This window comes from Patella vulgata, chromosome 2 (genome assembly GCF_932274485.2).
Source record: "Patella vulgata chromosome 2, xgPatVulg1.2, whole genome shotgun sequence".
NCBI classification, from domain to species: domain Eukaryota; kingdom Metazoa; phylum Mollusca; class Gastropoda; family Patellidae; genus Patella; species Patella vulgata.
This window is the reverse complement of record NC_065880.2, coordinates 45,261,351-45,277,589: the sequence shown is the minus strand read 5'-3', so window position 1 is coordinate 45,277,589 and position 16,239 is coordinate 45,261,351. Positions and strand designations below refer to the sequence as shown.

At 35.5% G+C, this 16,239-nt stretch overlaps 1 protein-coding gene across 10 annotated transcripts in view; it reads right to left on the bottom strand.

Moving 5' to 3' along the window:
* Nucleotides 1-214: 214 nt before the first annotated feature.
* LOC126810687 (FMRFamide receptor) overlaps nucleotides 215-16,239 on the bottom strand; it is a 67,351-nt gene continuing 51,326 nt past the window's right edge. For 5 of the 10 annotated variants that reach the window (XM_056098962.1, XM_050535865.2, XM_050535868.2 and 2 more), the window contains exon 3: nucleotides 215-2,360. In XM_056098962.1, coding sequence (XP_055954937.1) covers nucleotides 1,166-2,299 — 1,134 coding nt within the window. In that variant the 5' untranslated portion in view covers nucleotides 2,300-2,360 and the 3' untranslated portion in view covers nucleotides 215-1,165. Of the gene's footprint in view, nucleotides 2,361-3,714; nucleotides 4,033-4,771; nucleotides 4,874-6,786; nucleotides 6,909-7,112; nucleotides 7,410-15,405; nucleotides 15,502-16,239 lie in introns of those variants that run through there. The other 5 variants (XM_050535869.1, XM_050535870.2, XM_050535871.2 and 2 more) reach the window with 5 other exon arrangements.

Genomic DNA, 16,239 nt, shown 5'->3' with positions numbered 1-16,239 from the left:
CTGACGGAGGTGACGATGTTGGCGTATATAAAACTATAAACGAAAATACAATATGCACGCCACTTTAACATGTTCACGAACGTGTTCACGTTTAAGAGCTGTAGTGTTTAATGTACAGCGAATTAGGCACAATGACCGCAGTCACACGAACTTCTCACAAAACTCAACACCTAATTTTCATTTCACTTATAAATATATAAGAAAACAATGAGTATAAGATGAATTACATGTTATATTTGGTTGGGTGTCGGTTATACACCAATGTAACCTGTACACAGTGACATGCAAGTCTCTTTCTTAAACTAGAAATAAATGCATGCGTTCACATAATTTATAAGATATATATACTTAAAGATGCATTATGTAGGAGTTAAATCTTTCTAATGCAGGGTATTTATTCTGACTTCAAATGTTATATAAATTATCATTTAGACATTTATCCACATGAAAAGCCCATAATCAACTCTCTAGACCATCAAATGAAAGATATATTGAATGGATCAGAACATCTGTGCCATATATGGATAATCGAAACTTTGTTTATTCCGTAGCAATGCTACTTGACACTCGAGACTATTTCTGCCATATCTTGTTAAAACTTCAAACATCCATAACTTCGCTCCGAAAAAAGTAATTTGATTTTCAATATATTCACTTTTCATCATCTATTTTTGATCGATTATAGTAAAATCGGCTAGCTCCTTATCTAGATCTTACATAATGCATCTTTAATGTTACAATGAAGTTTCTTACATGTGACATGAACCGGTATACATAAATATCATATCAACAGATTTCGTCTCCCCTGAAAAAGCAGAATTCGACTAGAAATTCCATTATGAGTAGACTGTACAATAATTAAAGCCGAGCTTTTATATTTGCAAAATCTCACGAATACGGGAAAATTATCACATTTTTGTAACATGGTGGACAGTTACGCAACATTAATGATTTAACGATAAGCACAAAAACGTAACTGTGTGATTGATTCAAATTATCACACTTAGATTGGAGTGTTCAATTTAATACATTAAAACAACACATAAAAAAGAATGCACAAACACAAAAAAGAAGAAAAATAGAAAGACATGTTCAAGACAGTTTTATAGTTTCAACTTCAATATTCGCTTAATCCGTTCCGGTTATCATTTTGTAGAAATAGGAATCATACTTTTTCAGGACAATATGTCTCAATCGTTGATGGTGTATCGTTCATGTCATTTATTGCTGTAAGTTCGTAACCATTGATGGTGATCGCACGAGTTGGAGAAAGACTTAACGAGCGAGTAGATTTTACAATTTTACGGAACACACGCAGTAAAACTTGTCGGAATCTTCTACCAAAAGCTGTGTAAATAAGGAAATTGACAGCCGAATTCAAAACAAATAGTGTATTGCTGACTGCTAACCACTTGAGAAACGTTGGCAGGGTAAAAATATCGAATTGTGCAACTAATCCGGGCGTTTGGCAAAATATGAACACAACAACAATAAGTACTAAAACTAAACTCAGATTGGCTTCATTCTCCTCGTGAATATTGGAGCCAGAACGCCGTTTCTGCATGCGCATTAATTCCTTTAAAATAAACACATTTAGCACAAAGAGAACCGCCAGAGGTATCACATAAATAATAATACAGTACATAATATTACTGTACACTGTTTTATAATAATAAGTTGTTCCGAATGCAGTGTCTGCCAAGGCGAAGCACTCTTGTCCGTGTTCTTTTTCCTCTTCTTTACAATCGCGAACGTGGGTGGCGAACAATCGAGGAATATTATAGCCCACAGAAATCACGCCGATCACAATAATCACAATCAATGCTTTTTGTTTTGTACAAATTCGTGCGGCTCGAAACGGATGGCAAATGGCGATGTATCGCTCCACGCTGACGGCCACGGTAATCCACACGTTAGAAGTCTGAAGCGCCATGATGATGAAGTTCATGGGAGTATGTAAGACGGGATAAACCATTTGTTTATAATAAATAAGTGGCGGTGCTGTAGTGAGGTAATTACTCATGCTGTAAGGTGTAAGTACAATTACCGACATTATTAATATCCCGGTATCCGTTATTACGAGTCCTCGTAGGTAAAAGATGGTCGGTGACTGCATCTCACGTCGCCACAAGACAATAATAGTCAGCACATTTCCTACCAGACCGATGGCAACGACTAGTGGGAGAATGATGCCCCAAAACACAAACTGAACAAAGAAGGCGCTTTGGTTGGCACCTTCTTCATCTTGCATATGGCCCCCACCATATGTGAGGTTAACTTTGAAGTTGATTTCTCCCATGTTCTTGATTCCTGGACGGTGTTAGACCATGCCTTTAAATTTCATCACTTCTACTATTTAACTGAAAAATACAGAAAATTGAAATAAGTTCTTGTTAAAATATAAAAGCCTTATAATAATAAACACTGTAGTCTGGTTGACAGTTTCTGTCTAGCAAATAGACAGCGGAGAACTGTAATGGCGAACTTGTGATAGTAGCATTCAGAAAGCAAAAACATCAATTTATTCACGATTTAATGTATATATTGTCATCTTATATTACAGACAATGATAACGGTAGCTAAAAGGCATATACATACAGTCTAATTAAGTTTAGACTACACTTTCACTCCTTATTTGGACGGTTGGGTGGCTGAATGGTTAAAGCGTGCGCATTTTATCATAAGGTATGTCATTGAGTCAAGTGGCGTGGTGTTATTCCCCGCTTGTACGTGACAACGAGTAAGGTCGCCTGTCCAACCTCGTGGGTTTCCCCCCACTGTTAAAGACCCCTACGGGCAAGCGAATTATTGAAATAAAATTGAACCATATGTTAGTCTCGAAATGACCTAATTTGTGTCAAGTGAACATTGCCCCCCCCCCTCCCCTGTCTCTCGTCTGGTGCGGGATTTTCGATAATGATTGAAATCTTGCACGTAAAACTAATGACGTGACCAGTCGATTGAAACCAGATACTGGAAGATGAGGGGATTAACAAGAGATACAAATTCAACCACATTGATATACTGTGACAATATATTGTGACTATCAAAACGCATCTCCTTACGGTATTGGTGTAAAATGTCAATTATTATATAGTTTCCCACCCTTTCTTTCTAATCGACAGTATTAACCAAAATGTCTGTGCATTTAAATCAATTTGTTTATTTCATTTTAATATGTTGACAAGGATACCATACATAACCAGACAGGTCAAATTATCTTTCTTCGTCTCGACTATTTAATTAATTTTAAATTCTGACTAGAGTTTTATCTCAGTGACAAGTGTTGTTTTGACATGACACCAGTGGCATGATATATTTATGAACGGAGGTCATTATTCTACATTTATTATGTAAGCTAGATGCATTCTCGAAAATAATCGACGCATAAAAATGTAATTTAACAAAAATTCAACTTTTTTATATAGTACACGACTAAAGAAGAACAAATATAATGTAAATCAAATTTGCTCAACTTCTTAAGTTCGAATCTCAGTGTTTCGTCTACTTTGGTCACGACAAAACAGTTAAACCTTAGAGAATGGCCCAAAACGTGTTGACTAAACTGAAGTAAATTGACCCAAGCAAGATGTAAATTAAACTCATGTTGTTAATGAAATGAAACTGAATTATGTTTCATTTTGGCTCACTAACAAGGGGGTCTAGGGTTCCAATTTTAGTGTGGCTTAGTGGGTAAGACGTTGGGTTGCTAACCTGCAGGTCCCGTCTTCGATCCCTCGTTGGCTAAGAAAGTTCATCGGGAATTTTTCGGCGTGGTTCCTTCTTGTCAGTGGTGCAGGACCGAGGGCCTGGCAAGGAACAACGTATAGTCGGTCGAATGGGACGAAAAACCGAGGCCCCGTGTACACATTAGCGAGCATTTTAAAGATCCATTGGAATTCGATACAAGAGTCGGCCGTAGCGCCGCTGTCTGGGCAAAATTTACCTCATAGCGCAGAACACTGGGACGTTAATCCAATAGCGGAAACGCCGCTATCCGAGCACCATTTCTCGCACAGCACACTACATGGCGTACATGCCCGTCTTCATTAACCAGGACGTTTAATTTATTCTATTTTGACTGGCAGGAAACTATCAAAATATAGTCAGTATCACACATCCCAAATCTTAGGTCACTGAAATACCTAAGTCCAGTCAGCATAGTCTGGCGTATGATGAAGTATACAGTTTATATACTGAACTTTCAAAGCTTAGTCATTTACACACAAAGTTCAATCAAACCCAAAACATAGTGAATCCCATACCAAGGTTTAATTAGCCTCTGTCGCACACCAAAATATAGTCTCGCATTTAGGTTTAATCAGTTTTAGTCGCACATCAAAACTTAGTCACGCACTTCGGTTTTATCAGTAGCACACCAAAACTTAGCCAGTCCCATAATAAAGCTAAGACAGTGGCAGACTAAGCCATAGACATTCGCACAAAAAATGCGCATTCAGCCACATAAAACTGGTTAATTCCGCAAAGCTTGTTTTTAAATGAATCACAAACCAAATGTTAGCAGAATAATATACCCATCAAAACTAAATTAATATAGCAAAACTTTGTCATTTCCATCAACATAAAGTAACATCAGCACGCATCTAAAAATCATGCCTACTTCTCTAATCAAAAATTTGTTAAGCCTGTCAATCACATTAACGTCGACTGGATGTATGTTCGTACATGAACTGGGTACGATTGATACATGTATCTCATTCCTGACTAACATAATTAAACATGCACATATTAATTGATGTATTATTATTACCTTAGTATTCATGTACACTATATCCTACAAAATTATACATTAACTATTTTGTAATAATTTCACTCTGTTTTATTCACTTGCCTACACATAATGACACATAAAATACGCCTATAAACATATCGACATAAAACATCTATATTTATATCTACATACGTTCATTGTTAATATTAATCAATACAAAAAATTCATGTCAGCATGTTGTACTGACAAGTTACAGTACCACTCTCACCAATAGAAATAAATATAATTAAGTTTGAATTATACCATATTCAAATATTCTCAGATTCTACTAATTACATGGAATCGATCTAATTACCAACTACGACTAAAAGATTGGGTGCGAGTCTTCATTAAAATGTTTGAAAACCACTAAAAACAGACAATACATGATGTAGATTTTTTAACAACCAAAATCCCCCAAAAGCGCCAACGACGAGTGAGGTATTGGACGAGAGCCTTCAATAAAATGTTTGAAAATCTCAAAAAACACCATTTATATCTCAGCGATAACCAGACAAATTTATGTAAATTTTTGCATACGATCTAATTTGAACATGCATGATGCAAACTATTTAACAACAAAAATCACCCAAAGCGCTAATACCCCTTTAAAGTATATAAAATAATTGTATTTTGTTGACTAGTTATAGGGTAAGTTGTATACGATCCAATTTTTGTTTCGTTTTTACTACTTTTAGTTTCGTTTTTTACTAAATCTGCTTCTCACCTACTGAATATGTCACTTCTTTCCATGAACACCAAGATCAAAGTGCCATCTATCCCAAGTTATTTTATTTAATCGTTTAGATTACTATCTAATAACTCTAATTAATTCATGGATTATTTATTTATGTATTAGTTACACTGTTATATTTTATTTCCAAAGATTAGTTGAATACCGAATGCCCCTTTAACTGTCTACTACAGAAGGTTTGAGAACAATATTGCAGACCAAACGCAAATCAATCAAATGATTATTACGATTGATATTAAAATATATGCCAATCATATTGACAATAATTATATGGAGGCATATTAGACTAACATTTCTTTATTTGTTAGTATCATGCTAACTTCTAATTTATATTTTCTAACGTATAAATTAAGATGATGTGTAATCAAATTTCTTTATTTGTTCACGGCACATACATTTAAAGTAGCTTAGATAATGACTTTTGAGGATAAAGCATTCACAAGTTACTTAAAGTGAGCAAATGTCATAATATTGTAGAAATCATTAACGGGCATTGTTGAGCTTTGATAGGCTTCTTCATGCCACTAATCTGAACACTGTGTATTAAGTTATAAGTTATAACCATCCCTTTTAAACCATCCATAAGATTTAACAAGGTCAATAAGGGTCATGGGATTCTGTTTCATTAAATTTAATAACGTGTATGAATTTAACGCAGATCGGACAAACAACTTTTGTTGTTAGAACGTTCACCATATTTTCCGAAGTGATCAAGGGCCATAACTCTAACAGTAATTAATGAAAATCGTTTCACTAAATATCAAGCTAATCGAGGACAATAGTCATATTTAAAGGAAAGTGTTCAAAATCAATAGGCATCTGGTTTCATTATTTAAAAAAAAATGCATAATGGCGCCTTCGAAAGATTTTACGAAGTGAACGAGGGCTATAACTCTGGAAGTTCTTATTACAAATCACTAAATTTCAACAGGATTCTTCCTGTTAATAATGTTAATATCAGATATGATGATAAATGTAGTCTTTTTATATTGTTTACAATTTTAACACTCCCTCCAAACATTCAGTCAGACGAAGAACTCTGAATGCACGAGTCGCTTATATGAACGTAAGCCCATGTTTGCGATCTGGTGCTCATCCAATAAATTACGCATATTACGTCTCAATAACCCTACATTTGTTCGATGTTCATTTTGATAACAATATAATAAAAATAACATGTAATAAAAATTTGAAGCTCCGTTTACGCTGAACAAATATATAAATTACATTAATAGAATTTAGAAGTTAGTAATATACTTACAAATAAATAATTTTGAATAAATATGTCGCCATATAATTCAACCCATATCATCGATTTCTTGAGATAAAGCATGCACTAAAATTTACATGTAAATTTTGTTCAACAGATTTTATATTTTATATGGTACCAATATGAAAAACATTTTATATTTAGTTCATCTAAAAATTGATAAATTATTGCTGAAATGCAGTGAAATTGAATGACAGTTACAGCTGCTCTGCTTCTCAACATATTTTGCTATTATTATTTACATAATCTACTATACTAAAAATCCATAAACATCTGAAAAGTCTTGAAATGCGATAAACATATAGTTCTGTACTTACACAATAAAATGGAAACGAATCATTGACATTAACAGATGTTACTGATATAACTCAAAATCCTTCATAGAACCTGTCAAAATTTTATAGACTGACACAATTATATTCACGCTGTTAAACCAGCACCATTAAAACGACATTAGTCATTTTGGACAAGCGCACCCTTAAATAAATTAGATATTATGAACATAATTATATAATTATTATTTATATATTCGCTAATCAAGCCATTACTATTGGCTAACGTGTATAAATATTTATGATGTTTCTTTGTCACTATGATTTTCAATCCATTCAGCTCTCTTTCCTGAAACTTGGGCACAATTGCACACATAAACGATCATTTTAACCCATTCGTTAAATATGTTAATCGGGAACATGAGCTTACTTAGGATGAAAATATCTTTTGCCATATATACACACAACTGGGGCCCTTATTCAAATGATATCTTAAGACTAAGATAGTCACTTAACTACTAGATTTTACTTAAATATACGTAACATTCTGTAAGTGAAGGGTAAGTGGTATTCAAATGCATTGTTAAGTATCAAATTTTCCCTTAAAGTTAAGCTGCCTTAACTTGTAAGTGTTTAGTCTTTTAGTGGTATTCAAAGGCCAGTTTAAGTGAGGAAAATCCATTAACTTTAAGTGACCCTTAAAGTTAAGTGGGATTATAATGACTTCTTTTAACAATGTTGTAGCAGGCCCTTATGCCCCAGTCTGACCGGGTGGCGTCCTCACTGCGCTGCTGCGACCGTACAGTGACTCTAAAATGCACAAGGTCGGCGGCAAACGTAAACACAACGCGAGAAAATATCCCCAAAAATTTACAAACTTGAAAAAAAATCACGTTCTTTACCCCGTCAGACCGGGGTGGCGCCTTTACTGCACTGCTACGGCGACGGAAAATGGCCCAGAGCGCGTCAAGATCGCCATAAGCGTGGTAAAAGCGTGGTGGAAACGCCAGATATCGCGCGGTAAGGACGCCACCCCGGTTAGATCGCAGGGCCTTGGCGTTTGTTTTGAACGAACGCGGTGACTAGGCGATCATTCACGACCATGGAGACCACAACACGATATCTGGCGTTTCCACCACGCTTTTACTGCGCTTATGGTTATCTTGACGCGCGCTGCGACCATTTTCCGTCGCAGTAAGGACGCCACCCCAGTCCGACGGGGGTTTTAATGGGGATTTTCAAAGTTAGGGGATTGAGATTAAAACAAAGACAATGTCGCCGAGCGTAGTGTAGTTGGCCTCAAACTTTTTTTCATTATCAGTTTGGATGTTGTAGTGCCACAATAGTGTATAAGGTTACTACCACCAAGATTGCCAAGGATATTTTTTTCCCCGATCATTTATCATGTTCGTATTGCTAAATCGTGTGTTCCACGATTGTCATACAATAAAGTTTGATGTGTTAAATTCATCTGTAAAATTTGACATTGAAATGACACCCCAGTGTAGGTTTCAGCAAATATTTATACTACCGCGAGACGCAAGGTATGATTTATTTTTTGACAACTCATTCCCATATCTGAAGTTAGCTGCGGAGGGTCAATAGCACTGATTGCAACATGTTCCTGTCTTCGTTTGTATATAAATTTACAAATACATGTATATGATGATGACTTCTGATCGAAGCGTGCCACCAATGATTTCCAATTAAAGTCTTGTGTTATCTATTGCGTTTTAAAGTATTTATTCGGGCAGAAAATAACGCCACCTGCATCTTCCGCACACGCAATGTACCGTCAACGCCAGCCCTTTGGGATTCTAAAGTGTTTGACAATGACTCAATTTATTATTTCTATAGTAAAATTTTACGTAGAATACAACGCCGAGTGGTAATCAGTCCGCCGTTGGGTCATTTGCACTGAAAGTGAAAGCGCAGCCATTCTTGTGTCATGAAAATATGCTGATCTCCCCGATTTAGTTTAACAGCGATTGTTATACATAATGAAACTAGTTGTCCGAAAAACAATTGAATAGTTTCATGATTGGATTCCAGCCTGCAGGCCGCGTGGATTTTCGGGAATCCCAATCTGGGAAAACAGACGTTAATCTGTGACCGGAAAACACGAATCTGACGACGTGATTAAAACTTTGCAAATTTTTTATGAGTTTTCATGAATTTCGCCGTAACATGGTAATAGATAAAACCGACGGATGCATTGTACATAATAGCTCACGGGATATAATTGTCAGATTGGTAAATGTTACTGGGGGAAAGTTTGGCAGGTTTCGTGACGCGCCTGCAGGCTGGAGTCCAGCCATGGAACTATTCAATTGTTTTTTCAGACAACTAGTATCATTATGTATAGCATTCGTTGTAAAACTAATTAGGAGAGATTTTGATTTGCCAGTTTTTTCGTATTTTTAAAAAAGGTTTCGAAGTGTTTTGCTTCTGTTATGCAAGATCTTTTTCGACGTTCCAAAGTAAATGTACGGTGCTAAGACCACCTAAAGATAAGTTTAAATGTTCCTGCTATTAATTAGAACAGATTTCGCTTTAGTTTTTATATTTTACGCTGGCATTTCATTGCTTTAAATCTTTCTAGTGCAAAAACGGAAAGTTTGACCTTTTGACCCCCGGGGTCACAAAGAACAAAGGTGAATTTAACAAGTTTACATTTTTATTGAAACGGTGATTACTTTCGATCATTTTCAGCGTATCTCCATGATACAAGAATGGCTGCGCATTCACTTTCAGCGCAAATGAACTCATTTGACCTTAGACCCCGAATATCTGGAAAACGCCCAAAATTTTACTCCGCAAAATTTTACTATAGAAAAGTTGGGTGTGGTTTTGTGCCCATTTGATGCCCCCACACCCGCACTGAGCATCAAACAAGTCATGCTATTTTCATGCGTTACAATATATTTCGACAAACTAAGATTTTAAAAGAGTACAGTAGTGTTCTTACGGTGACATAACTTGCGTGCAATGTTAGAAGTTCGTGATTTTTGGCAGTAGAAGTTATTCCATATAAGTTAAAAATGTATGTTTTTTGGCGAATTTGGGTATTACATAATTTACGTGTGCAGTTAAGTTTTTCACATAGCCATGGAATATGTAAAATTCAGCCTTTAAATACCGATTTCAGGTAACACGCTTAGTTAAGTAGAAAAATTAAGTATTTTTACTTATATTTAGGAAAACCTTTTTTATTTTTTTATTAAAGATATCAATGTACATTATTCAAGATTTAAAGGGGGGGTGGATAGCTGAATGGGTAGTGCGAGCGCGCTATATCAAAAGGCCTGGCCTGGCGTGGTTTCGATTCCACGATTGTACGTGACAAGGAGTAGGGTCGCCTTTCCAACCTCATGGGTTTTCTCCGGGTCCTCCGGTTTCCTCCCACTGCTAAGGACCCCCTACGCACAAGCGAATTATTGAAATAAAATTGAGTCATATGTTAGTCCCGAAATAAGCTATTTTGTGTCGAGTGGACTTTAAACCCCATTTCTCTCTCTCTCTCTCTCGCTCTCTCTCTCTCGCTCTCTCTCTCTCCCTCTCCCTTTCTCTCTCCTCTCCTCCAGGTAAATATATTTTATTATTTATTTTATGATTTTGTTTTGTATATTTCAGTGATTGTGGGTCGCATTGCCGATGTATTAGAACAAGGATTGATGTAGAAGTTGATCAGCTAATTCAACAATCTACGGAACAGTTTACTCGTATCAAGAACACTCCTACTACACTAGTTGATAATCACATCATACATCCGGGCTAAATCTGCCTATTACAAGTCTTTCTTTAGGCCTTAATTGTTTATACACTACATTAAATTTATTAACATGACAAGACCATAATCAACTCTCGATGACATCTGATGGGTCAGATGTAGATAATCGAGACTTTTTTAATCATCGTGACAACGGTAACAATGGCAATCGAGGCTACAGTATTTTAACATTCGGTTTTCTCGGCTCAGGGTGAAGTAAATTTAATGAACTTTTCAGCATATTCTCTTTACGTTATCTATTTTTTTTTAAAACTATTATAGCGAAAACTGTCAGCTCATTATCTAATCTTCCATACAGTTCTTTTAAAAAATATTTAGATTTGTATCTGAATAGGGATTGGGGAACACGCAGCCTATATTAAACACCTCTTCGGGGTACATATTCAAATTGATGATATTTAGCCGTGAAGGAACAGGGCTACGCTTTTATTTCATGAAAACATACGTTGCAATTGAAGGATATAAATATTACAAATAACCTTGGGCTGTAATTTTGTCTTTGGCGATCCATCAATAATTGTTCAAGTTTTAAGAAAATATGCCGAGTCTAGATTTCTTAAAGCTAAATTTTAAAGAACTGAAATTGCTCACTTGATAATCCTTTATTCATTTATTACTTCAAGTTCATCTCGAGTCCAGATACAATGGCCTCATAGACACTAGACAAGTAAGACTAATTGACAGAAACTGTAAATGTATTTTTAGTCACGCACATATTCTGTGTATCGCACGGAGTCTATATCACATGTATCATTTTAGAATATGTCCGTTTATCCTCGAATGACATAGAATAGGTTTCGTTTCGATCGGGCCAACTCTTAATTGTCAAGTGGCTCTGTGAGTATGGCAAAGGCTCACTAACAAGGGAGTCCTGTTTTGTTGGTCGTGAACGTTCCTCGGAAATGTCCAGCCTGGTTTCCCCTTGACAGTAATGTAGGGTGGGGAGTCTGGCACCGAAACACGTCTAGTCGTTCAAATGGGACGGAGAACTGAGTCCACCCATGAACTCGATTTGTCCGTAAAAGAACACTTGACAGTTGGAATTCGATAAAGTATAGGCGGTTATAGTGCATCAAACAGCCACAGCTTCGACTGCAGTGATACAATGGGGAGACAATTTGGGCTGATCAGAATAAAATAGTCATTCAAAAGTTAGGACCCCGGTTTTATTGAAATGAATGTTAATTAGCATTCAACGCCCGAAGGATCTATTTGAATTCATAGGCGTACGGCCGGGCCGATGGATGTTAGGGGAGCAGGTCTGAAATGTCCGAAAATAAATGTTCTCCTTTACAGACGACGACGCCAGCTCATGAATACAGCAACTACAATGTGATGCAATATAGCCTAACGTAGGTTGCTGACCAGAATTCCAAACAACCAATCCATCGTTTAGTCTACGAAGCGCCGGTCGTCGCGGGGTATGCGGACACCTTCCACCCCTCCACCAAGAAAATTTAATCTTTCATCGCAGATGCGTTTTTCTGCTATTCTAACCCGTGAGTGAAGCAACTTCAAAGTTGTCCATTGGTTTTGCGGCCGAAATCACACTCTATGCCGACCTGAATTCAAATCATCCAATCAGACTGTTGGAGCTGCTTTCACAAATAATAATCAATGCCCGAAAAATGGCGCACAAAGCAGTGTACATGTGTAGCTCCAGACAAAATGTTTTAATCCATAGTCAATTCAGTAGAATCTTTGGATTATAATAAACGAAATATCATACTCCATATATGTATCCGTTTGTTAAGGACCCAACTGTATTAGAAATCATCCTTTTATACAGTTTTAGCAGTATGAAAATGTCTCTTTGTAAAATTTATTTTTGGAAAAGCAGTTTTTTCTGGATCTTTACAACCCATCACAAAAAATATTTCATTCTCAATGGAGTATAACGTTACATTGTTCCCCAGATGTTTCGATAACAAATTGTATGCTCTGTTCAACCATCTGTATACAAATATTACAAAATTAAGTCAGAGCATTCCCTAAAGCAGTATAAGTGTACACAATATATATGTATTATGAATAAAGAGACGACGTAACATATCTTAAAGAAAACACGAGGGAAATCAAAGATTGTTTGTAATAATAATATCAATCAATCAATTTAATTGTTGTATCTCAACCAAACAACGCCACTTTACATATATATATATATATATATATATATATATATATATATATATATATATATATATATATATATACGCCCACATAGCAAACTTTTTACGTTGTTTGTTACAATTCGTTAAGGGTTACTGGCACCATTCTCAGTGCTGAACTATGTAATCCGATATTATTCATAGATTGCTTCCGAGAAAATCATACTAGTTTGGTTTCTGGTTCGAAAATACTTTACTTCATTTTTAAGACCAATATCATCATTTTATTGTCTATGGTTTGAGCGCGGTGAAGACTAGGCAAATATTGCAACAGACTTTATGTGTACAGGATAACCCTTTTCATCCCACTCGAACAACCAGCCATATTTCCTCACTTGAATATAATTAAAACGACCCCATGGCAAAACCCCTTAATGTAAATTTGAGAAGATATAATTCTAATAATTTGAGTATTTTTTGTCATGGTCAATTTGACCAATGCTTGGGAATATTTTGATCATTATCCGGAATCATTTTGACCACTATCTTGAACTATTTTCATCACATCTTGGGGCCATTTCGACTATGATATCATGGTCGTTTTTAAAGGGACAAGTTTGACTAAACCCCCCCCCCCCCCCCCGTAACGACCGCTAATAAGATATTGTTAATAAATAACAAATACAACAGTGATATCTTATTAGTTACAAATGTACCATAATAAACGCGCCCATTCTGTTCCTGTCGTTGATGTTTGAAGGCAATCAAATATACCCGATTCAGTCTTGAAGTAATACATGTACATTATGAAATGAGTCATTCTGACGTTTTGACATTTTATAATCCCCATGGTACGTATTACATATAAAAACAAACATTGCATGTAACTGAGCGTACAGTGTGAAAGTACTAATACGTCCATTATCCAGAAAGAAGCAGTTATGTTTTCTTTAAAATTGAATTATATCTCACCCATTTCGTAATTATTCACTAATGGCCTCTTAGCTTAATTAGTGAATTTGCTTGAAATAATTTGTAAATTCTAAAGAAGAAAGTTTTTAGAAGTTGTCAAATAGGGAAACAGTATTTATGTAAGTTAACAAATGTGTAATAGAAATGGTTAGCAATAATGTAACCCCAACCCACTTGAAAAAAGACAAATAAATAGTTACCTTCTACCTACAACGAAGAAAATATATTAATTTTATTTTACTAAGGATATAATATAATTTTAAGCAAATTGGTTCATTTTAATAGACAATGAATGAATCAAATGAGTTAAACGTCTTGTTTTCTACACGAACATGACTTATGACGGGCGTATAGGGGGGAAGTTTGCGACCAATTCTTATTTTTATTTACAACTATCAGGTATCTTTAACGTTATGCCAATGGTATATTCAGGACCAACCGCCTATTCATGACAGCCACCGCCCCTCCCCTCGATTCACCATTGAGTCGTTGCTAGAGAAGTTGCTGGAACCTCGACATACCCGTGTCATCGTGATTGCCATGTTCATAATAACGAAGTTTAACTAATTAAATAATAAAGAAGAAATACCAAATGAGATCAGCACACCAACATAACGAAATTTGCATTTTAGTACAGTGCCTAGGGCTGTATGACGAAGATAAGTTATGCCTTCTATCTTACGTTACCACTTTGTAAATATCTCTTTGCCATGTATTTCAAATCTATTTTATTTGCATAATTAAATCCCCACCAGATAATTAATAAATTAAACAGACACTGACATCAAACCTCTTTGTAGATCGAATGGCAATCTTCCCCTGGGTAGAATCAATTACGTTAGTTTACAATTTACGCAGTGCATTGGAATCTGGCTATTGAGGGTTCAACAATCGACCATTTACCAAACTCTTTGCCACCCAGTTATTGTTTTAGGTTTCATCAAAGCATCAATGTCTTGTAGTTAATTTCCTATTTGTCTTAATTGTTTATTAAATATTTTGTGGAAATGTCGATTTATTTCAGTGAGAATTATGGTTTGGGTGCGGAATGAACAAGATGTCTCCGTTTTCCATCACATATTTTTTTGATTTTTATATGCTTCATAACGACAAAAAATTTGCTTGGGCTCTTAATTTAAGAGTTCTGAATCGTTTTTAATTTGTATTATAATAACGTAATATCAAACGAGTTAATTTAAGTTAATCGGTTTTACAACATAATATTATCTTCACATGTTAATCCAATAAAATAAATGAAAAACAAACAAGTTAATTTGTAATCTGCAATGACTTAATTACCCAATGCGTTTAGTACCCGAAACAACAAACGAGTTAATTTCTAAATCAAGTTAAATACCCAAAACAATTCGGTTTTACTACAGATTTCATGTGTTGATTAAATAAAATGAAATAAGTACCGAATATTTTCAGCTATAAGTACCAGAAAGGTTTTACAAATTACCCTTACCTTGTTACTGGATACATCTCTTTTCAACCGGCAACCTACCTCATAATGAAACGTGTTATATATTTATGAATACGTTATTCTTATGAATACATATCTAATCAATATACAACCGATTTCTGGTACATGTCTATAGATAGCTGAACGAATGTTTCAACAACTCCCAGGACCAAGAAAATTAATTAAAGGGGGTCTCTCGTGTAGAATAGTACAAGTTCACATAGCTAAAATACTTTAGTTGTACATTTCCATGTATATGGATACAAAAATATGCAACATAAATATTGGCAATGTGAACTTCGTAATTTGAATATTGGGGACTAAAGTTTTAATGAATGATATATCTCAGCAGGTTGTACCATCTTAATAGCCTAAAAATTAGACATGAATCGCCCAGTTGTTTTAAATGAACCGTGCATGATATATATTTAAGAAAAAAAAACAGGTTAATGGCACCCTGAAGAAAAATGGAGTTAAGTAATCAATTATCCAAAACAGTACCGAAGGAATCAGTATTTTAAGCTTGAATTTTGGCGTTTGAATTGTATGTTTAAACATAAACATATAGTCTGGAGGCTCAGTGCGGGGGGGGGGGGGTGTCCATCAAATGGGCACAAAACCAGACCCAACTTTTCTAGAGTAAAATTTTGCGTTGAATACGATGCCGAAATCTCCCCGATTTCGTTTAACAACGATTGTTATACATAATGAAACTAGTTGTCGGAAAACAATTGAATAGTTTCATGGTTGGACTCTATTATGCAAGATCTTTTTCGACGTTCTAAAGTAAAAGTTCGGTGCTAAGACCAACTAAAGATACGTTTTCAATGTTACTAT